The 24,553-nt window shown below is 38.3% G+C and overlaps 2 protein-coding genes across 2 annotated transcripts in view; one reads left to right on the top strand and one right to left on the bottom strand.

The window, feature by feature from the left end:
• LOC132493389 (centrosomal protein of 78 kDa-like) overlaps positions 1-24,553 on the top strand; it is a 42,699-nt gene that overhangs the window by 16,998 nt on the left and 1,148 nt on the right. Inside the window, 8 exon segments of the mRNA XM_060103874.1 lie at positions 5,611-5,724; positions 7,702-7,765; positions 10,677-10,812; positions 13,714-13,844; positions 21,231-21,308; positions 22,773-22,939; positions 23,992-24,163; positions 24,486-24,533. Of these exon segments, the coding sequence (XP_059959857.1) occupies positions 10,704-10,812; positions 13,714-13,844; positions 21,231-21,308; positions 22,773-22,939; positions 23,992-24,163; positions 24,486-24,533 (705 nt within the window). The 5' untranslated portion in view covers positions 5,611-5,724; positions 7,702-7,765; positions 10,677-10,703.
• LOC132493392 (BCL-6 corepressor-like) lies at positions 1,427-2,707 on the bottom strand. Its single transcript, XM_060103876.1, has 3 exons — positions 2,582-2,707; positions 1,924-2,103; positions 1,427-1,605 (listed from the first exon to the last, which is right to left on the bottom strand). Exons 2-3 carry the CDS (start codon positions 2,099-2,101, stop codon positions 1,427-1,429), a joined length of 357 nt encoding a protein of 118 aa, XP_059959859.1. The 5' UTR covers positions 2,102-2,103; positions 2,582-2,707.

The following is a 24,553-nucleotide window of genomic DNA, read 5'->3' as shown; positions in this document are numbered from 1 at the left end:
ACCTTATGTCAGTATCACACTGTTTTGATTGCTGTACCTTTGTATGCAGTAAGTTTTGAAATCAGGAAGTGTGAGACCTCCAGCTTTGCTTTTCTTTCTCAAGATTCTTTTGGCTATTTTGGGTCCACTGAGATTCCATATGAATTTTAGGATGGATTTTTCTATTTCTGCAAAAACTGCTGTTGGGATTTTGAACCTGTAGATCCTGCTATGTAGTAATGACATCTTAACAATATTAAGTCTTCCAACCCATGAATACAGGGTGTCTTTCCATTTATTTGTGTCTTTAATTTCTTTCAGCAGCACTTTGTAGTTTTCAGTGTACACATCTTTTACCACCTTGGTTAAATTTATCCCAAAGTATGTTATTCTTTTTGATGCTATCATAAATGAAATTATTTTCTTAACTTCCTTTTCAGATTGTTCATTGAGAGCATATAGAAACACAACTGATGTTTGTTGTTGATTTTGTATCCTACGATTTTGCTTCTGAATGTTGTTTATTAGTTCTAAGAGGGTTGTGGTTTTTCATGGACTCTTTAGGATTTTGTACATGTAAGATCATGTTGCCTGTGAACAGAGATAATTTTACTTCTTCCTTTCGAATTTGGATGCCTTTATTTCTTTTTCTTGCCTAATTGCTCTGGCTAGGACTTCCAGTACTTTGTTGAATAGAAGTGGCAAAAGCAGGTATCCTTATCTTCTTCTTGATCTTAGAGGAAAAGCTTTCAGACTTTCACCTTTGAGTATGATGCTACCTGTGGGCTTTTCATACTTGACCTTTATTATGTTGAGGTAATTTCCCTCTATTCCCTGTTTGTTGAGTGCTTTTATCATGAAAGAGTGTTGCATTTTGTCAAATGCTTTTTGTACATCAATCGAGATGATCATTTTTTTCCTTCTTTCTGTTAATGTGATGTATTACGTGGATTAATTTTCATATGTTGAACCATCAAGTCTGCATTCCAAGAATAAATCCCACTTGGTCATAGTGTATGATCCTTTTAATGTGGTGTTGAATTTGGTTTCCTCCTATTTTGTTGAGGATTGTGGTATCAGTGTTCATAAGAGATATTGGTCTGTAGTTTTCTTGTAGTGTCCTTGTCTGGGTTTGGTATCAAGGTAATGCTGTCCTCTCACTTCACCTTTTGAGTCTCAGCTTCTTCATCTCTAAGATGGAGATAATAATAGAGTCCCTGTTTAGGGCTGTCATGCAGATTAAATGATAAAAATGCACACAAAATGCTTCAGCAGGGCCCAGTTCACAGGAAGCCCTCAAAATATGTTAGAGGATGATAAGGATAATAATAATAATAATAATAATAATAAATAAATAACAGTTCATCTCATAGTTGGACAGCTCAGTAGGCTGGGGCTTATAGAGTCAGTCTGTATTAGCAGCAGGGCGTCTGTCCAGTAGCAGCATTTAGCAATTTTCCAAGTAAAGGGAGCGAGTGATATTATAGGGCCGAACTAGGAAGCTGTCTCCTGGCCTAACATGTGGTAGAGGCTCACGCAATTTTTTGGAGTCATTTAAAACTTCCTGCTTGCTTTGATTTCTTAATAATGGCATGACAGTTTTTGAGGAACTGAAAGTAGTGAAGCCTGGGAAGAGACAAACAAAATGTAACACACAGAATTTCTCTCATTCATGGGTTATCAAAGGTTCAAAGGACACAAAGATCAATGGCAATGGTGATGAAGATGATGTGGGTGACATTTTCCAAAGAACTAATGTGTTTTCATTTTTTTAAATGTTACATTTAAAGGGTGGCCAGAGCAGCCCGTTCTCCGAACAGCCAGCACCCAGACGCTGGGCCATCGGAAGCGTATTGTTTCCTCTCACCTCCCTCGGCACTGGGAGTGGAACCGCCCCGTTCCCACCGACGTGGTACCACACGCGAGCCGCCTGGGTTCACTTACATCTCTCACTGTCGTTCTGGTCGGCAATGGCCTCCTCCGGGGTGAACGACTTTGGCTTTTTGTCCTGACTTCCTTTCAGCCTTTCCCAGTCAGCGGGGCTGAATTTGCGCACCTCGGAGTCTTTGGTCGTGGGGTGGCCACCTTCTCGCTCTTTCATCTCCAACTCTGAGAAGCGCATCACTGCACGCTACAAAGAGAACGGAGATGGAAAAAAGACACACCTTACCACCAAAGCTATTTCACTGCCCTTACCTTAAAGGAAAGAATCTTCAAAGAAAAGTTTGCCCAAAACCAACCACAATTTATGATACAACTGAGATATTTTTAAATTGAACGATAAAAACATAAGAGTGTCTATGTGTAACTAGTCACGCACTCTTTATTCGTAAAGCCATATGTATGTAGAGATATATGTGGTGTGTATGTATAGCCATACATACACTGTGGCATACAGACAGACATTTTCTTTCGAAGGTAAATAAAACAAAACAAAAACACAACACAAAGAAAGCGAAACAAAAACACAACAGAAAAGAAAACAAATGCACAGTGAATAAAGACGACCACGGCCCACAAACTTCCCTTTGTATATTTGGAAATGAAATTTAACTCAAAAGGTTTATGGAAGATTCTAGTAATAAAAATTTGAAGAACGGACCTCACAGTAAGCAGCGGGTAGACATAAAATACTGTCCTCTTGTAATCCTTCCATCTATGTAATTAAAATGGGCACTCAATGGATCATTTAGATAACTTCATCCATTTTTATAAGCATAAACCAATTTTTTTCTTTTTTCTTTTTTTTTTTTTTTTGCGGTATGCGGGCCTCTCACTGTTGTGGCCTCCCCCGTTGCGGAGCACAGGCTCCGGACGCGCAGGCTCCGGACGCGCAGGCTCAGCGGCCATGGCTCACGGGCCCAGCCGCTCCGCGGCATATGGGATCCTCCCAGACCGGGGCACGAACCCGTATCCCCTGCATCGGCAGGCGGACTCTCAACCACTTGCGCCACCAGGGAGGCCCTAGAACATTTTTTACCTTTGTATTATTTTAAAAAATCTCTGTAGTTTATCATGTACATAAATTCTATGTATGGAACTTTGTGTATATAATTTGTTAATAAATAAGATGCATATTAAAAAGTTTTCTTATGGTTTGCCCAGTCAGGTGTTTGGAGGCCATTGGAGGACAGGATGATGAAATATAGTGCCTCAGCAAAGATAGCATTTAGAACCAATTCCCTGACTTAGAAGATAAGGAAAATAATTCATAGACTGTAATTGAGTTGTCCAACTTTACATAAGTGTTCAGAAACAGGAAATGCAGTGGCTAGAATCTAATCACTGACCGAGCAGAATCTGGGTCACTGGACTCGTAAACCAGAAATGACTGTTGAATTTCTCAGGTTGATGCTCCTGGCATATATGCTTGATCTGTGTGTGTGTGTAAATCTCTGACATAAGAAGCCATACTCAGGCACACCCTGTTTCCTTATTCAAGCATCTTAATTTCATCCCATTAAATCTTTGAAGTATCAGACTACCAGAAGGCATGAAGAAACCATTCCAGGAGACGTGATCTTGACTGCATGGCTGGTTTGAGGCGCATCACTCTGAACTGCCACACGCTCATTGGTGACCTGGGTGCAAGTGCTTTGGCAGAATCTCTTAGTGAGGATTTATGGCTTAGAGGGAAATTCTAAAATTGAAAATATTGAATTTTTAATATGCTTAGCTTTTGGCATGATACTATTGTGATAGGTTTTTTTAAGCCTCATTTTACTGATAGCTTTTATTTTGCTTTTAAACTTTCTCTAAGAGTTGCATATATCCTTTATAGAAAATACAGAGTAACAAGAGAACAATTACCTATCATTTTAATACCCAGATATAATCACTGTTCATTTTGGTGTATATACTTTCAGTCTTTTTTTTTTCTACAAATATATATGTACACTTAGGGATTACAAAAATAGAATTGTAGTATACTTGCTATTTCATATTCCTGCTTTTTTCACTTAATGATGTATCATGTAGTATTGCGTCGTATTGATATCCCATAGTTTAATCAATTCTTTGCAATTCTATTTAGACAGTTTGCTTTTCCCTGTCAGAAACAATGTGAATACGTTGTATATACATCTCTGTGTCCATCGGGATTACTTCTGTAGAATAAGGTACTACAAGTGGAATGACTAAGTGTGACCTATTTTTAAGACATTTGATACACATGGCCAAATTACCACCCAGAAAGGCTATGCCAATTTATAGTCCACCCCAACAGTAGATGTGAAGCCTGCCTCTCACAAACACTGGCCTGTAGCACTTGTAAAAAAATGTAAAACTACAAAAATGAGTACCTCTCCATTTTCTATGCAAGTGGGATTACTCCAAATTTTATAACTTTTTTCAATTAATTTAGTATGAGCATTTTAGCAAGTCAGTAAATTTGCATCTCCTACATCATTTTTTGAGATTGTTCAGTATTCCATTATATGAATATGCCACAGTGCACATAGCTTATCCATTCTTGTATATAAGCTTTGTCCAGTTTTTCAGTTACAAATAGTACTCTGATATATATCCTTACCTATATCTCTGACTATTTCTTTTGGTTAAATTCTTAGAAAGAGAATTGTTGGATCCAAAGGGTATAGACATTATTTAAAGGCTTTTCTTACAGAATCTTGGCTTCATCTGATAGGAGAATAACCACATTTTGTTTTATTTTGTATTCATTTGATTGACTGGTGAGGTTTACTGGCTGTTTGTATTAATTTGGCTATTTGGTTAATTATACCCTGTGTCCATTCTTCTGTAGTGAGAGTTTGTAAGGGTTGTATCATATCCTGTCAGATCCGTATGTCTGACTTGCTATTTCTGTGTGTCATGGGGGTGTTGAAAGACTCCAGTTATTTTAATGTGATGGTCCACACAACACTTAAACGAAAGACTCATGATAGTTTCCTTTCATGTAATAGTTTTTAATCCCTGTGCTTTAGTGATGATCCCTTTGGTTTAAATGAGTAGGTTGTTCAGCCCCAGAACTACTAGAATTCATGATCAGTTTTTCTGGTTTTTGTCTGACCTTTTACTGCGAGGGTTCTTGACCATCATACTTTCATGATAGGTTTTTAGTATGTATTCTCTATTCACACATTGTTGAAAGTTTTTATTATTTGTATCCTCTTAGACTTGTCTTTTTTTCCTCTAAAACTAACAGTTATTACATTTCTTCTATTTTGTTTTCCCCTTTGAACTAGTTTCAAGTGTGATTTGGAGCTGAAGATCATGATCAAAAGAATGCAGTGCATTTCTGAGCTCCACCAGGTTTTGCTTGTGAGGTTTACATGCCCCTGCCGCCCTTGCTAATTATGAACTGAGATTGATTTTGTGATGCTTTTTGCTCATAGGTTATATACAGTTATTCTTCAGTTCTGTAATTGTAAAATATGTTGTCCGATTTATTGTTACTAAAGCCAGGGTTATCATTGCACATCCAAGAAGAGGTCTTTAAATTGGATTATGCATTATGTGTGTGCATATATGTCTCTGTTTTTTTCCATACCCAAAATTACAAACCTGCCATGACTTGTCTTGTGCAAGACTCTTCCACACGTGAGAAAATGAGAGTTGTCTATATGTTAAGTCTGTAGAGTTAGCAAGTGACCTTTTGTCTTTCATCGAAAGCACTTGACCTGCAGCAGTGCGGCCTCACCAGTGAAGGAGCAAAGGCTTTCCTAAAGGCCCTTGAAACCAACAGAACTCTGCTCGTTCTGGATATAAGAAAAAATCTGCTTGTTGGTATGTGGTCACTTTTTTAAAATTGATAAACACATAGCAAAACAAAAAGAATTTGTTCAGGTATTGACAGTTTTTTAAAACTTAATGTGTTTAACTTTCCTCATCATATCCAGTTGGCCCTTGAACAACGTGGCGTTAGGGTTGTCGACCCCTACGCAGTTGAAGATCTGGGTATAAGTTTATAGTCAGTGGTTCCACATCTGTGGATTCAACCAACCTTGGATCATGTAGGACGATAGTACATATGTATTGAAAACTATGCGTGTGTCAGTGGACCCGCGAGGTTCAAACCCATGTTGTTCAAGCTTCAACTGTACTTTTCTAGTGTTGCACTTCCCTTATGTTTTTAGCAGCTAATGTACTAATTAAAGTGAATTATACTTGTAACTTTTTCTTATCTCTACTCTGAATAGAGGTGAACCTAGATACTAAGCCTGCTTCCACCAAGAGCATTCTTTCTTTCCTGTGCAACCTCTGAATTCTTGCCAGGAGTACTTTATTCATTTGTCAGATTCACAAGTAATTTTGTAATCATCTTCTGTGTGCCAGATACGGGTTTAGGGACTAGGGATAAAGCAGTGAACCAGACAGACAAAAGTCTTGCCCTCGTGGAGCTTACATTCTAGTGAAGGAGATCAGATAGAAATGAGTAAACAGATAAGTCATATAATTTTAGAGAGTAGGAAGTGCAAAACTATCTTAATGTAAGGAGAGTGAGGGAGAGCAGGTAGGACTCCATTGGATAGGTTTGTTAGGGGACAGCTTCACTGGAGAAGTGGCATTTGAACGGAGACCTGAATGAAGAGAGGAGCAAGCCATGGAAGATCTGGAGGACAAGGAGGCAATGAGTATGTAGGCATGTAGGTGGGTGGAGTATTTAAGGAAAAGCAAGGAGGCCAATCTGGGCAGAGTACCGAGTGAAGAAGAGTGTGGTAGGACATGAGGTCAAGGAGCTAGCCAGGGGTCTGCTCTTGTAAAGTCTTGAAGGCCAGAGTAAAGATGTGGATTATTCTAAATGAGTAGAGGGGTTTGAACTGGAAAAAGGCATGATCCAAATCGTATCTGAATAAGGTGACCTGGTATAGAGAAGGGACTTGGGAGGATAAAGAAGAGGAACAGGGGGCTTCCCTGGTGGTGCCGTGGTTGAGAATCCGCCTGCCGATGCAGGGGACGTGGGTTCATGTCCCGGTCCGGGAAGATCCCACATGCCGCGGAGCGACTGGGCCCGTGAGCCATGGCCGCTGAGCCTGCGCGTCCGGAGCCTGTGCTCCGCAATGGGAGAGGCCACAACAGTGAGAGGCCCGTGTACTGCAAAAAAAAAAAAAAAAAGAAGAAGAGGAACAGGGAGACCAGTTAGGAGACTATCACAGTGCTCCAAATAAGAGATGTTTATGACCTAGGTTAGGTTGGAAGTTTGCAGCAAGTGAAAAGTGGTTGAATTCAGGTTGTGTTTTGAGGGTGTAGCTATCAAGACCTGCAGATAGATGTGAGGTATGAAGGAAATAGTACCAAGGAGACAAGTCGTTGATGATTATGTGTGCAACTGGGTGGTATCACTTAGAAGAAGGGGGCTGATGGGAGGAGCAGCTTTTGAGGGAATATCAGGACTTGGTTTGTTATCTTGGATGCCCTGGTTTGATATCTTAGATGCTCTTTAGGTATCTAAGGGTCTGGACGGTGCTCAGACTGTACTTTGTATCCAGAGGTATCCAAAGCCACTTTAGATGCAAAATGTTTCAAGTTGACCTTTGCTGCTGCCAAAATAGTAGCCACTGTGGGCAGTCTGCAAGATGGCATCTTAGGTTTCTGAGGAAGAAATTAGAATACACAAAGGGGGAAATAAGTGTATAATTATATAATGTAGATTTCATATTTAAATTTATGGGAAAAGCAATAATTAGTTGGCTTTGGTTTTAAATGGAAATAGCCACTCATTGGAAAATAATTACTCTGTAATTTCAATTCATTTTACTTTAGATCATTCTGTGATGAAAACAGTTACCAAAAAAGTTCTCCAGATGGAAGGAGTGCCAAGTCAGAGGTATATAACATGTTTCAGTTCTCTCGGAAGAATTTCTCTTTAATGGCTTGGTTTTCTTTCTTTCTTAAAAGAAAATTATCAAGGTACTTTCTGCCATCTTAAAACTAAGATTTGAGTCAAATCAAATGGCTTTTCTGTTTTTGAAAATGTTGTGTGATGCTTTAGGTTCCCAGATATGCAGCTTGAAAACCTTTTAACTTTTTATTTTCTGTAACATATTATCGTTAGTCACAAATAGTCTCTTTTTTTTTGGTGATAAGAATGAATAGCAGGAGCAGCATTTGTGAAACCAAATCTAATATGAAACTGACTCTTTCTTGTGAGTAAATTTGAATTTTGAAACAGCAAAACAATAAGGTTTAATAAAAAGCAAAATAAATTTATGTTTATGATCTGCCAATTTCCCAGAAAGAGTTTTGTGGTGACTTTAGTTATATACCAGATACATTAAAATCACCAGTGGACAACACATCTTTTATTCAGGTGCCCTCTGAAAGTTTTAAAAATTTGTTGACTTCATATCACTGAACGGTCCACTTTAAAATAGTTAAAACTATAAATTTTCTGTTTTGTGTAGTTTACCACAATTTTTAAAAAATGTGTTGTTTGAAGATTTTGGGGTTTTATAAAGTTATTGTATTAGCATAAAAATGAAAAATTTAAAAGACCACCTCTAATCCCATTATCCTATCAAGCAATATTTACATTTTAATTTTCTCTTCCTGCTGTCTATAAACATAATTCCGCATAGCTTCAATATAATTTGCCATTCTTTTCATACTAAATTTAAATTCTGTGATTCATAGTTATACTTTTTAACATTGCATTCACAAGGTTTCATTGAGTAGGTCAATTTTTTAAATTGGTGAAAAATTGGAAATAACCTCAAATAAACTATTGTAAACATCTTCATAAATACAGCTTTTTTTTTTCCTACTTCAAGTTGTATGTTTTTGATTCTCTATTAATCAACTTGCTTGGACAATAGTGTATTAAATAAGTTGTTAAGAGTGTTTATGAAGTCAAAAAAAAGCTTATGATCATCTGCCAATTGTTATTTCAAGAGAGTGCTATTTTAATAAATAGTACATTCAAAGAAGTTAAGATTTGTGATATCACACTAATTAGATATTATTATTTAAAATTTATATCATATGTAAAGCATTCTTAAAATAGCTACCTTGACTTTTGCTATGATATTAGAAATGGAAAGATATATAAATAAAACATGTATATGTAAAACATATTAGGAATTCTGTAAAATTAGTACAGAATAATAGGGCATCATGGAATGAGAACAGTTAAACATTTTTTTTTAGTTAGCATGATTAAACAAAGTGGAAATGTAACTGAAGTATACAAGCTCATTGAGCTCTTTTAAGAGTAATTTTATTTCTTGGGCTTTTTTTTGTATTTGCCTCAGTTATTTGGAGACATAGAGGTAAGCCAAATCAGTATCTGGGTATATACCTAGATCCAGGTGAGTATAGAGGTGAAATAATGGTGTGAATTGTGTCACATTTATATTATACTTATGTATGCCTAATAAAAGATGGGAACTTTTATTAGAAATTTTTTAATCTCCTAACAAGAAAAGTGTAATTTAAAAAAATTTTAATACAAATGTATTTGCATTAGTTTCTGAAAGTAAAGGAAGGGTATACACATACAAACCATATGCATACAAAGATTTTTTTTTGATGGCAATTAAGTTAAAAAACACAATAAAATAGCACAAAATGAACTGAGCTCCTATATATTTTTAAGAGGCATGTAAATTACAGAGGATCGTGTGGTGATTATCAATAAGCTACACTCTATGAAATATTTGTCCTGTATTACCGCATACACTCCATTTTACCCTGCCTCCTAATGCTGCTAAAATATAGTAGAAAGCAGCAGCATAGCGCAGGGAGATCAGCTTGGTGCTTTGCGATGACCTAGAGGGGTGGGATAGGGAGGGTGGGAGGGAGGCTCAAGAGGGTGGGATATGGGGACATGTGTATGCATATGGCTGATTCGCTTTGTTGTGTAACAGAAACTAACACAGAATTGTGAAGCAATTATACTCCAATCAAGATCTATTAAAATAAATAAATAAAATAACATAAAATACAGTAGCTTTGAAGGATAAATATAACCATTTTAACCTATGATGTTTGTTTTCAGTAAATTCAAATTAAATATTTAAATGTGAATTTTTATATATGGCTTGTTCTAAGTAAAATATTAACACGTAGGTCTAGTTTTTGCAACCAAATGTTTCATATAAAGATACTTGCCTCTTTACTACTGAAATATAGGGTAAGTTTCCACATTTCACTCTTTCATCCAGTGGGTTTCATTTGTTTTTTTTGTGTGTTTTCTATATGAAATCAAAGGAGCAGTGAAGGTTGACAGGCTTATAGGAAGGTAAAATTGACTCACCTACCCCCCAGCAACTTGCAGCCTTATAACTTGTATTGTTTTTACATAGAAAAATTCATCTTAAATTTAACTTTTGGTCTACTTCTGAAGATTCTGTTTGGCAGAAGTCATGGGTGTATCTGTGTTTCTGTGTCCTTGAGATTCAGAAATGCCAAAGGTGTTCTAAGATTCAGGAAACTTGAGTGTTTCTGCATGATACATAAAATGTATCATACTTTGGGATTTTTTTTAAACTTTATTTTTGCATTTCTGCACATGTCAATACTTTTGTTTTAGTTAAAATAACTTGTTACTGTAGAGAACGTATATGTTTTAAAAATGCTGGCTTATGTAAAACCTTTGTACAAAACGATCCTCTTTTTAATGGGCTTGGCATCATTGTCAAGTGCCTTCTTGATTCCTTTCGACGTGTGCACGTGTGACAGTTGCTCTGTAGACCTTTGGTGCATCTTGATTCCTTCTTTTCATGCTTTGTCCAACGTAGTCTTGGCCGCAAAGAAGCCTGTAAGTAATGGAAGGAAACACTCTGCTGGTCAAGAATGTTACCCTCCTGAAGCGCTACCACCTGGAGTGTCTGGTTTCCGGCCATTGTGTCCTGCAGAAAGTGCAAAAAGCAACAGGTAACCTGTTTGCATTCCCTGTCTTTTTCAGTCATTTAGAGTTCTTTATTTTGGAACTTGTATTATGTGGGTGGTCTCTGGTGCTTTGTGTAGAGGACAAAAGGTAACTCACACATGGCTTGGCTTCTGCCTAATGAGCCCTCTAAGGAAGAAAAATTAAAAGTAATTGGGAGTTTCAAGTTGTTTCTCAAGTGTCACAACAGAGGTAACTCCGTGGGAGTCTTGAGGAGACTAAAATGATCACCAATTGTGCATGTGAGGAAAGTTTCATTAAAGGCAGGTGTAGTTGAGCGAAGCCCTACAGCACAGAAGTAGGAATTTGGAGACGTACGAATGGGAAAAAAGACATTTTAGGCATGGGAAATATTTTAATGCAGAATGGATGAAAAATATGCATTAGACCTATTCTAAATCAACTGGCTTATTAACTCAGTAAATCAGATTTAGTGAGTCAAACTAGCATTACCTGATTTCTTATCCAGGGGATCGCTGTTCATAGTAATTTTTGTCACAGAACAGTAAATAAAATGGTTGAATTATAGCTTTAGGCTTGCTAAGTGAAATAGATGGCTCTAGATGATCTTCAGGTGACTTACTTGGTAGTAATCAGGAAATTGGGGATTAACAATTGCTTAAGAAAACAAAGAGAATTGATTTTAAATAATACTTGAAGTAGTTACTGTGTCAAATATCTGTTCAGTTGCTCATGTTAAATGGATGTTTCTAATCCCCACTGGACAACCGACTACTTTTTTGCAAATGGTAATGTGAATTGCTGTTGCATAAACTATAGTGTTGAATCCCCAGTGTTTGCACTTGAGTTTCACAGCTCTGTGGTTTCCTGTCTTCTTCCTGAGACACTTAATGGCAGGTCCATCCTCGTCACACAGGGTGGTAAATTAGAGAACGATTAATATCACCATTTAAAGAAGAGAGACTGAAATCTCAACCATCCTGAACATAGGAGCTGAAGGGGCCTCTCAGCAGTTCAGAGAGTTATTAGCAAGCCAGTAGGCTGAATTCTGTTGTGTTTTCTCCGTAGCAGAGCCCTCCAGGTCCTTGTTTTGAGCTTATTTATTTTTATACACAATTCTGTATGGATACTGTTCATACTACTAAATAGTTGTATTAACTGGGTTTAACTGGTGATGTATTTACATGAAGATCTAACTTCGTTTTGTTGCTATCTTTTTAGGGGCTTTCCATTCATCAAAGCTCGTGATGTATGTAATCAGTTGGTGGTGTGTAGCTATCATATTTATGATATATAGGGCTTGAATTGGGAAAGGTGGATGGTCATTCTTCTTGCTTTTTAAATTGACAGAGCCTTACAAGAAGCATTTCCCTCTCTGAAATAAATCCATGTAAAACATGTTTGGTCGCTCTCCCAATGCAACTGTGTAGTTGTGTGGATTTGGCGCACAACTCGCAGCCTTATGGTTATGTCTGTAAACAAGGAAGCCTGTTTTCCAGTCCACAAATCAGCTGTTACCCAGTGAAACGAACTTGACTGCCATGTCTGACCCCTCACATGGAGCTGTCATACTCAAGAATATTCGCATGTTTTCAAGAAACGTTGTTTGCAGGCTATATGTACAAATTCCTGATCTGAAAGCCAATATAAAGCAACATCTCCCAAACCTCTGCTCTCTCACCAAGGCCACACACATTCCCTCGCTTATGGCCTCGTGGCAAGCTAATACTGTCAGTATCAGATTCTCCTTCCCAGTGGTCTTGGGAGACTGCATAGTTGCTCTGTGAATGGCACCACTGCTGAGGTTGAGAGAAGCGCATCTTGGGTGTCAGTCCTGGCCTTGCATTCCCAGAGAGAGGGGTGTTCACCTCGTTCTCCTGTTAGGGTTTTCCTATGCTGCAGGGTTTGCTGCTTGTTGTCAAAATGATGTCCTAGTGACTTGTCTTCTGCGTGGTTATATAATCCCAGCACAGTTCTTTATGATCTGTAGACTTTTATGGGGTTGTGGCCAGGTCAGTTTTTAAATGTTTGGAAATGTCCTATTGAACAACATTGCAGTGGCAGTGAAGCTTGCTGGGAGAATTGTATTACTGTTGCCCTAGTTTTGGCTTAAGGGTGGTGAGAAGATGAAATTTTTGATGGGTCAGTTTTAGTTCTGTACGTGTATGTGATTTATTTTTTAAAATTCTAATGTCTATTATTCACAGCTTAGATATGTTGACTTCCTGATTATTCATCAGTCCCTTTACTGATGTATTTTCCTCTGAAAAACTACATTTTCTTCCAGACTGTTTTTGTCTGATGGTGAAGAATAAATTTTTCATTTGCACTATAAAGTTCATCTGAGAAAAAATGTTTACCTTGGATCTTCACTTGGCTTCTGTGAAAGAAACTTAATAAAATAGGGCCTCCCTGGTGGCGCAGTGGTTAAGAGTCCGCCTGCCGATGCAGGGGATACGGGTTCGTGCCCCGGTCTGGGAGGATCCCATATGCCGCGGAGCGGCTGGGCCCGTGAGCCATGGCCGCTGGGCCTGCGCATCCGGAGCCTGTGCTCCACAACGGTAGAGGCCACAACAGTGAGAGGCCCACATACCGCAAAAAATAAAATAAAATAAAATAAAATAAAATAAAATAAAATAATATGGGCAATTCCCATTACTAATCGTAAGCACGTACAACAGAGGTCTGTACAGTAACATAGCAAAAATAAGTTCCTGTACTTTTACTTAGTCATTGCCTGGTTTACACTAAAGAGTAGTGAGAGACATTTATAAATAATGATACCTCAGATCACTTTTGTTAAATGTCCTCTAATATTTGGATATTTGGTATCTGGCTTGTGTTGTCTTTTATACAATCTTGTCTTCTTTCTTTGCACTTTAGTGTAACAACTCTGTGGTTCTCTATCTTCTTCTTGGGACACTCAGGTCCATCAGAATTTCCTGTGACTGTGACAGTAGAGAGTCCTTCCTCCTCAGAAATCGAAGAGGTCGATGATTCCTCAGAACGTGTTCAGGAAGAGCCAGAGAAAATCCGTTTGAAACAAGAAGCATTGCAGGTACAAAGTTATCACTTTAAAGCTATAGAGAAGATTATTTTTCAAACGGAAGGCTGATTGCAACACAGCACAGCTTGTGTGAGGGTTCTGTTTTCTCCTCCCATCTGCATTGTATCCCCTTGAATGGTTCCTTAAGCTTAGACCAAGGTGAATGGTGGACATTTGAACTCTAAGAAACTAAAATCAAAACATGTCGTTAGTAATATATTTTCCTTTCCTTAGAACCTTAGTATATTAGATTTAGGGAGAAGCTTAGCGATCATAAGATAAGGAAATTGAGTTCTGAATGACTACAGTCAGCTGATTCAGTGCTCTTGTTTTACAGATGAGAAAATGGACAGTTCTAGTTGAACTCTCTTTTTATAAGAGGAAAATATGGCCTCATTTTAAATAAAAGTAAAGTTGAAAAAAGTTTTGATGTTGATATTCTCCTTTCCTAAAATCAAAAATATCAAGAAGCTACATTCTATTACCAAATAAACCTGACCTCTAATGTCATTCCATACTTTTGTTTGTATGGGCAGAAAAGAAAGATTGATTTTTATAAGAAATTTTTGCACCTCAAAATTAATATATTTATTTTATTTCAACTTTAATGCAGAGCTGAACATTTCTAGTAAATAAAAGAACACCATTTGGGGGGGACCTTATCTTTGTGCTACAAAGTCCATGTTTAATTTTCTAAAATTATTTAATATGACTTTCTCTTCATATGAAACATGACACTTGACAGGTTTCAGAACTGATTATCCCATTATTGTAGGACTACAGGAATTACTCTTTGATTTTCAAAAGAGAAAGTTAGATTTTTATTTTTTAATTAAAATTAATGATAATATAGAGAAATTTTAAGAAAAGAACTTAGAAAATTATGAAATGTTAGAGTAGGAGAAATCTATAGTTCAAGTGGAGTTACTCCCTTTCGTTTTATAAATGAGCACCTACAATTTGTAGAACGTAAGTGGTTTATTAGTAAATGGCAGAGTATGACAAGACCCTAGAGCATCTAACCCGCATTCCTTGTTATTTTAGATGTGGTGTATTCATTTCCTTCACGAATAGACCACGAGATTGTATTTGTAAAAGCAGTAATAGACACTGGGGAAGTCCAAGAAGTTTAAACACTGGGGCCACAGAATAGCAGATTCAGAATGCACTGAGAACCCTTTTAGCTCTTCTCTGTTTTGACAAGACACTACAATGATGGTATCAAAGTGTTTAAGTATATATGCCCACAACAATCAAGAGATTTCAACATAGTTTTGAAAGAGAGAAGACAAGTGGAAGAGTGTGAAACTGAAGCAGTAGAACAGAGGAAAAGCATCACCTAGAATATGCACAGGGACCACGTGCAACTGAGGAGGATTCTGACCCCACCTGAAAAAGTAGCCCCATGCTCAGGTGCGCATGTAGGAGAGAGGGTGGAGTTAGTTAAAAGTGTGACTGAAATAGGGGAGCTCATTGAAGGGATGTGTTTGGAGGAGTGGACTCCCAGCCCCGCCCTCACCCTCCTGAAATGAGATGATTTCATTTTGAAAACAGTGAAACTGGTGAGAACTGGGGCAGCTACTGTGAGTTTTTACACCTTCGAAAATTGTGTTTGGGGGAGATCCTGTTACAGTTACTCCCCGCTTCTTCCTGCATAAGAAGCCAATCAATCGTTGACTTCAGGGAGCTTTCTGCGCTCGTTCTTAAATAGAAAATAACTGTCTTTTGCCTGTTAGTTGAGTAAAGCTTACAATATGAGAGAGGGGGAAAGAGTGCAAACATATCCTAGTAGGACCAGGGACAATTTAGGAAACAGAATAATTTAAGAAAAAACCCTAATTAGTATCCTGAGAGAGTGTTAAAAAGAGCTAGCAACTATAAAATAAGACTAGGGTATTAATGAAAAGGAGAATGGTCAGAAAGCAAGAGGGGTCTCCAGGAAATGCAAATATGGTTGCTGAAATAAATTCAGTAGGAATTTTAAAAATTTCTCAGTGTATAAAAAAGAAAGACACAATGGAAAATGTGATAGAAATATGTTAGAGAGGCTGCATCTGGGAGGTCCCACATGTTACTATTAGAAAGTCCAGACCCAGAAAAAAAATGGAGGGAAGCTGTCAAAGGGCAACAAAATTCCCCACAGCTGAAAGTAGACATCAGGCCTCAGATTGAAAATAGTTATGCAAGATGAGCAAGAATAGACTCATACCTAGGCACCCTTCATTGTGAAACTTTCAAATACTGAAAAAATAAAGTAAAATAGAATAAAATACTGAGAGGATACATCCATTCCAGAGAGAAAAATACTGGTCACCTAAAAAAAAAGGTTAAAATCTTGCTTTATCATACTTGTCATGAGCACCATGGATCCTGGAAGGCATTAGAAAGATATCTCCAAAGTTTTTCAGGCACATAATTTTCACCCTAGGGGTTTGTATCCAGCCAAACTATCAGTCATACGTGGAGGCTGAAGAAGATATTTTGTACCCAAAGAAATTTGAAAAATTGACCTCCTGTGCTACACCTTAAGCTATTTATAGACATAATCCAGAAAAATGAGGCAATAAACCAAGAAGGAAGATAATAGGGGATTCAGTGCAGATTGCAGCTAGTCTAGAGTGGAGAGGCTTCTATTGATTGTATGATTGAGAGCTTAGAAACACCTTGAGGCATACTGTACTTACTAGGTGTTAGGCACTGTTGGAAGGGAGGAGGGAGAGGAAGAGGAGAAGGAACTTGAACTCCAGAGGAGAAAAGGCTATACGGACATAAAGCTGAAGCACACTAAACTATGGTTGATTTTTAACCTACTATTGGTGAGGAAGGGAAGAATCCACTTCAACTTGACACTATAGATGTCCCCCTTTTCAGTGACACACAGGGGTAATGACCACCTATCTAATTTGTTGTCCAAACCAGAACTTGTCCAAACTCCTTACACTTCAATAGTGTAAGGAGGCACTCTAATGCTGTAACATCAGGACAACAGGTATAAACTGGAACAGCCCAAGGCGGCTTGGGGTATGTGGTCACCTGCACAAGGGCAGTGACACTGGCACAGTATGGAACGAGGTGTAGTCTATACACAGAGACACAGTACCTCTGCAGTGGGCAATATTAATTTCATTGTAATAATGGCAATACTGTCTTGGTTTGCAGCTTTTATTGTCAATTTGCATGTAAACACAAATAACTAAAGTAAACTATACTTAGTATGTATTAGTATTAACTTGGTATGTACTGAAATGTATTGTGTACTAGTATGTACTTAGTATATATTAGGCTCTAAGTGTTTTTGCATATATTAACTCATTTAATCCTCTGAATAGCCTTATGAGGTTGGTGCTAATATCATTCCCACTTTTGAGAGCAGGAAGCTAAGTCAGGGAAGGAACTTGCCCAGGCTGTACCTAATTTAAGTTTCAAGATGAGCCAGTGGGATGAGACCGTTTCATTTTAAGCCCTTCACTACTGTTTGCATTCGCATGTTCATTCATTCAGCATTAACTGCACATATTCTATGTACCAAGCACTCTTCTAATTTTATATGTGTTGTAACTCATGTAATTCTCACAAGAGCTCTGTAATATGGGAGCTTATCTCCATTTTATAAATGAGGAAGTTGAGGCCTAGAGTTATACAACTTGTCCAAGGTTATGTAGCTAATGGGTAGTGCCAGGCCCATTTGCCTCAGAGAATCTGAATATTTACAATATAATCTAAAAGAGAAATTTAATGACTAATCATAAGCAAAAAAATTGCACATTAAAGAAGATGACAAGTTTTCATCTATCTAGTTAGAGAAAAACACACAGTCTGTCTTTCACACACGTACATCTTATATGTACGTGTGTGGCAGGGATTTTCCTTATTAAGCAATTATTTATTGACCGTCTACGTTGTGCTAGGCACAGGTGCTGGGGATAAACACTTAATAAAATACACCCCCTATCTTCAAATAACTTGCACTCTAAGTGAGGAAGTAAGCCAACAGTTATAGTAGAGGTTATATACCAAGTGATACATCGCTGATGGCAGTGTAAAATCTCAGAAATCTTTTGGAAAGAAGTCTGGAGATAGGTACCTCAGAGCCTTAAAAATGTTCATTTGCTTTGATCTCAAACTCATTTTTATGGATTTATTGTAAGAATGTTATTCTCAATATGGAAAAAGGCCTTAATGCATAAAAACGGTTGTTTTGTCTGATAATATTGAAAAGTTGGAAAGAATTTAAATGTGTAAAATGGTTAACCAGTAAACCCACGCAGTGGAATATTTTGTAGCCCGCACAAAAAAATCAAGGTTATGAGTCCCCTGATTATATGAGAAATGATTGATTTCAATGTTAAATGGAGAAAAGTTGAACATAAAATTTGATATCCAATATGATGGGAGCTTTGTCCCAGAAAAATCACCCTAGCCGGTGTACAGAAGGGTGGAATGGAGAGCAGATGGCAGGAAGGAAAATTCTTCCAAAGCCTTATCATTAGTCTTACTTAAGTAATAGAATATCAAGCAATTTTACTTTCTAACTTTTTTGGTTCCATATTTCCATGTAAGGGACATGAATTCTGAATACTTTGTAGGAGGAGGGTACACTTTTTCACAAAAATTGAACACTGTGTTCTAATTCCCTCCATTAGAGGGAGAAACTGTTGCATGTAATTGCAATTTGATGTGCTATTTAGAACCAGTCAGGAATTTTAGTCTACTTTCCTCTGACCGTGCTGAGGGTTTTTTGTTTTTTTGTTTATTTGTCTAGAATTTCTTTGAAATCAGTTTTAGAAGATTGATTAAACCATTATATTAAAAGTAGAGGAATTTTGCAATTTTTTCCCCTTTTTCCCCATTGAAAACTTGACTGGCTTTAGTAATGAAACATTAAAGAATTTGAAGTTCTTAGACTCTCAATTTTTTAAACATGTTCTGAATATAAAAATATATGTTCACTGAGCAAATGTTTGAAAAGAATGAACAACTTCTTGAAGGAAATAAAAGCCACCTCTGCATGTACACACAACTAATCTGCTCTTTTGTCTTAAAAAAGTATCCGAAATATTTTGCCATGTCACTAACTACTCTTCTACATCAGAGAATTTGATTAAGCTTATGCATCATCTCCCAGGAAAAACGCACAGATATATTTTGAATGTAGCACTCCTGAAGCCCATTCATGAACTCTGGTTGAGACCTCTTGTCATTCTTAGTGGCTTCATAGTACATTCCTTCAGACGATGAGCTGTTTTTATTTAAACCAGTCCCAATTCGGAGGCTCTTAGCTTTCTTCTAGGGTTTGGTTATAAACAATCTTATGACATCATGTTGGTAGATAAATCTTTGCCCCCATCTTTGATTTCCTTAGGGTAAACTCCTGATGTAGGATTGTTGTTAGGTACCAAAAGCTACTGTCCAGACAGTGATACCAGCTCCTCTCCCAATGATGGCAGGTAATAGAGTTCCTCATTCTTTAAGTGATTGTTCAAAGCAGTTAACATGGATAAATATACCTTACTGTTTTCATAAGTATAGGTATTATGATTGTTTATCACTGCATAAGAAACCACCCCAAAACAGTGGCCTAAAACAATGACAATCATTTATTTTGTTCACGAACCTGGAGGTTGAGTAGAATATTAATTCTTTTACTACACTCTTACTGACTGAAAACAATACCTATTTGACTAGCTCAGAGTTCTGTAGGTCAGAAGTCCAGGCACAGCGTGACTGGGCTTCCTGCTCAGATACACACGGGAACATGTGGGTTCCCTCCTGAGAGTGTTAAAGCACGTGAAATTTAAGTGTAAGATATTGAGCCCCAAACGTTGGATGTTCACCATAGTTTGTGTGGGCCACAGAGCTGAAATCAAGATGTCAGTCTGGCTGTGTTAGCGTCCAGAGGCTCTGGGAAAGAATGCCTACAGGCTTCTTCCGGCTTGTTGGCATAATTCAGATGCTGCAGTTGCAGGACAGAGGTCCCCATTTCCTTGCTGGCTGTCAGTCGGGGGAGTGTTTCAGCTCCTAGAGGCCTCTCGCTTGCCTTCCCTGCCGCAGCATTGGACTTCTTCAGAGCCAGCAATGGAGAGTCTCCCTCTTGTCCCTTTTGTACTTCAATTCAGGAAGAGTTCAGGTCCTTTTCATGGGGTGCCCAAGTAGGCCACATCCACCTAAAATAATCTATCTTAAAAGATCAACTGATTTTGAACCTTAATTCCATGTGCAAAATCCCTTCACTACAGCACCTACATTTAGAGTTTGATTGGATAAGTGGAAGGTTTGTGTACTTCAGTAAGTGGTCATCTTGGGGGCTCTGTCAGAATTCTGCCTATTGCAAGCAGTGTCCCCACTTCAAGGACCGAAGTGTCTTAGTTCCTAAAACTCCTAAGATAGTTTATCAGTGTTCATTTTATTTCAGTGACCTTGGTGAAGGGAAGACTACCACCTCCGTGAGCAGGAATGGCAGCCAGCTTCCTGAGTCCACAGTGTGGCTCTGCTACTTAGTGGTGTGACCTTGGCTGTGCTGCTCTACTTACTCTACTGCTCTGCCTCTGTTTCCCTCATCTGTAAAATAACATGGAGTTAGTGATCGTTCTTTCCTCGTAGGGTTTTTTGTTTTATAAATTTATTTTTGGCTGCATTGGGTCTTCGTTGCTGCTCGCCAGCTTTCTCCAGTTGCGTCGAGCGGGGGGCTACTCTTCGTTGCGGTGCGGTGGCTTCTCTTATTGCGGAGCACAGGCTCTAGGCGCGCAGGCTTCAGTAGTTGTGGCACGTGGGTTCTAGAGCGTAGGCTCAGTAGTCGTGACGCACAGGCTTAGTTGCTCTGCGGCATGTGGGTTCTTCCTGGACTAGGGCTCGAACCCGTGTCCCCTGCACTGGCAGGCGGATTCTTAACCACTGTGCCAGTAGGGAAGCCCCCTCTTAGGGTTTTGATGATTCGATTATTTAATACCCAGGGAACTCCAGGAACAGTGCTTGACTGTAAATTGCTTTAAAAGTGATCACTTTTTTAAAACATGCTTTTGAATCTGCAATTATGCAATTCAGGTATGCTAAGCAGGTTCGTTAATAGGACTTCCTGCTATAAAGAGACCCACAAATAAAAATAGAATTTTTCTTTCTTGGTCGTAACTTCTTATTTCTGACTTACTATGTTATATGCATATGCCTTTTATGGTGGGCTGCCACAAATTTATGTTGGAAAGAGTGGAATTTAAATAAATCTTTGCAAATTTGATAGATTTTGATCATTCATTTCACTGGCATGGTATGATATGACCAGTAGCAGACTAAAATCTGAGTTCACTTCTGGCTCTGCCCCTAAATCCTGATGAGACCAATAGCTGGAAAGGCTTTTGGATATTATACTATGAATTAGTTATAATATTGACTCTGTTTGCTTAGGAAACCCTGGAGCAGTGCCTAAAGCAGTTAAAGGAGGAAAGAGTTATAAGACTGAAGGCTGATAGACGAGTCATTGAGGTAAACACGTTTCATCTGCTTTTGAGAGTGTTTTGGTTTTATTTTGATTTGATTTTAAGCCATATACACATATTTTGTAAGCTTTAGAACTGTAATATGTTGCAAATTGGTTGTATCATATGGACTTTTGCAGTTACTGGTATTTAGTGATCATATGATCTATATTCCAGAAAGCATGTTTTTAAAGATGTGAAAATCTGGTTTTGTGTATGTGTGTGTGTGTGTGTGCACTTTTATATGACATTAGCTTATTTCCTGTTCATGATTCTTTGATTCAAGAAGGCACTTTCTGTGCATGTATTGTATATACAGTAACATAAAAGACATGATGAGACTCTCCTGGCAATGAATTAGGAAAGTGAATCATTGAAATAAATTTAAGATATTGGAAAACTTCTAAGAATGCAATGAAAGATAAAAATATATACTATGAGAATTACATTAGGTAATGTGCATGAAAGCAGGGCATAATCTAAAAAGTTCTATCTAAATATAATTTATCACAGGGTGAGTGTAGGGAGGAATTTTTGAAAGTGCATCCATTGGATTGGCAGACACTCATTCAATAAATGTTGCGTACCTGCTCATGTAAGGCAAAAGGGGCATCATGAACATTAACAGCCTTTCTGAGAAATACGAGAGTTGAGCTTACAGGGGGTTTTAAGTGCGTAGATGCTGAGCGGAAGGGGAAGAGTGCACGGGGGTGAATATGTTGAAGAAGCCAAAGAAAATATTGGTGATCGTACATTTAATAAATTGGGTTGGGTATGATTTAGGACTTTTAAACGTAAGGATTAGATATTTTACTCACTAAAGTTAATTCTTAACATTCAGCAGAGTTGTAATATGTTTTGTTCAAATCAGATTCTATAACTCACTTTCTAATTTAAGGGAAACTTAAAGCAGGTCATTTTCTAATGTGGAATGAGGCTCCATTATGAATTGAACCAGTTAGAAATGTGATCTTTTGTGAAAGATCATTAATAAAACGGTAGCTTGGGTTTATTTATATACCACCTAAGTGTTATATAGGAAACTTTGTTGGGTGCCTGTGGGTTTTGGTTATTATGTGATAAGGTCTCTGTCTTTACTGGCGGAGTGTTACATTAATTATAAATTAATTACATTTTGAGTGTTTTAGTTTTGTTCCTTGAAACTAGGCAAGACTACTTTTTGTTTGTTTGTTGTTTTTTTGGGGTTTTTTTGCGGTATGTGAGCCTCTCACTGTTGTGGCCCCTCCCGTTGCAGAGCACAGACTCCGGACACACAGGCTCAGCGGCCATGGCTCACGGGCCCAGCCGCTACGCAGCATGTGGGATCTTCCCGGACTGGGGTACGAACCCGTGTCCCCTGCATCGGCAGGCGGACTCGCAACCACTGCGCCACCAGGGAAGCCCAAGGCAAGACTACTTTTGATGACAATGAGAAAAAATCATGTCAGACGTTTTCAGTCTTCTTGTATAGCTGGAACATGAAAATGCCCAGTTAAGAAACACAACTTTCTCTTTGTCTGAAGCCCTTCATGCCCACTCATTGACAAGCATGATCCTGGATGATGAAGGTGTTTTGGGCAGCACTGAGAATTCTTTTCAGAAGTTCCATGCTTTCCTGGTTCTCCTTAAAGATGCTGGGTTAGTTCATTTCTCTTCATGGCATTCTTCTCTTTGCAACTCTAACGGTAGTTTGCTGAGGAACTGGAGCAATTTTCATCACTTACGTGGCTATATTTAGCCAAATTTAGTGTAATTATAGGTAATATAGTTGACGTTTTAAAATGAGGAATTAAATTTTTTAAGAAATACAAATAGGGGAGCCTGCTTTGGTAGAGTGGGAAGCCCATTATAAAAGAGTACCCTGTATACCGAGTAATTAGTAGGTATAGTTGTTTTGTAAAGACTAAATTAAAGGCAGTTTTCATTGAAAATATTCGGGAATGCATAAGAATTTTCCTATCTTTCACTTCTTTTGCTTGTTTGATAAGTTTGAATTAAAGTTATCTTTGCCTTAGACATAAAAATGATTATTAATCTGCAGGGGAGATATAGGTCAGTGGTTCTCAACCGGGAGCAATTTTGCTGAAAGAGGGAAGTGGAGATTGATAGTTGATGGAGTGGTGTTTTGTCAGTGAATGAATTGGTGTTGGTGTTGGGAAGGAAGGAACAAACAGATTCTTGGAAACTGGAGGAAAGGTGGTAAAGAAGTGTGGGAATGGAGGTGTGACAGGCAGTGGACAGGGTGCATGGTACATATTGAAGCTGCTAGTGAGACAGTGGGATGTCTCCTAGAGGATGAATCTGGAAAGGGCTGAGGATTTGGGGGAGAGAGAGGCTTGTAGTCTGGAGTAGGATGTTGGCTTTTAAGATTTTAGAAGTAGGGCTTCCCTGGTGGCGGAGTGGTTGAGAGTCCGCCTGCCGATGCAGGGGCTACAGGTTCGTGCCCCGGTCTGGGAGGATCCCGCATGGCGCGGAGCGGCTGGGCCCGTGAGCCATGGCCGCTGAGCCTGCGCGTCCAGAGCCTGTGCTCCGCAACGGGAGAGGCCACAGGAGTGAGAGGCCCGCGTACCGCAAAAAAAAAAAAAAAAAGATTTTAGAAGTATTTCATGATTGTAGGTCTGGGGAAATCTAAACTGCTCTTCTGTGATTATAATAACCTTTGTCTTTTCTCCTTTCCTCCTCTCGTCTAGGCTTGGGCAGTTGGCCACAATGGCTGGTATAGATCAGTCAGATTTTCATTTACTAGGTCGTCCCCAGATGAATTCTCCTGTTAGTAGTCCACCTAAAGAAGAAAAGAAGGCACTTGAAGAAGGAAAATCAGAATCAAAACAGGGTGCCCCATAACAAATGCAAAATAGCCAAGTAAATGGACAGAACAGCACTTAATGATTCTAAGAGTGATTAGCAAAAAGGAAATGACCAAGTCAGGGAGAAAACAATAACGATCAGTCTCTAATAGTTCACATGCTCGGGAGCTAGAAGACTCTGGAGTCCTTTCCAAATCTGAGATTAGTAAATGTGTGCCCATTTCATGATACTGTACTTTTGTAAATAAGGAGACTGGAAGTTCTTGAGAAAATTTATGAGCTAAAGCAAGCTATCCTTAATGAAGAAAGAAGACATTAGAGAAAATATTCCAGATTTTAAATTGTATAAATGTCTATTCTGTTCATATTTTATCTAGGTTTCTATTTGTATGCAGTCAGCTTACAATGAAGGAACACTAATGAAGGTACACATACTGATATAATT

This window comes from Mesoplodon densirostris, chromosome 7 (genome assembly GCF_025265405.1).
Source record: "Mesoplodon densirostris isolate mMesDen1 chromosome 7, mMesDen1 primary haplotype, whole genome shotgun sequence".
Classification (NCBI taxonomy): Eukaryota; Metazoa; Chordata; class Mammalia; order Artiodactyla; family Ziphiidae; genus Mesoplodon; species Mesoplodon densirostris.
Note: the sequence above shows the minus strand (reverse complement) of the source record. Positions and strands in the feature narration are given on the sequence as shown.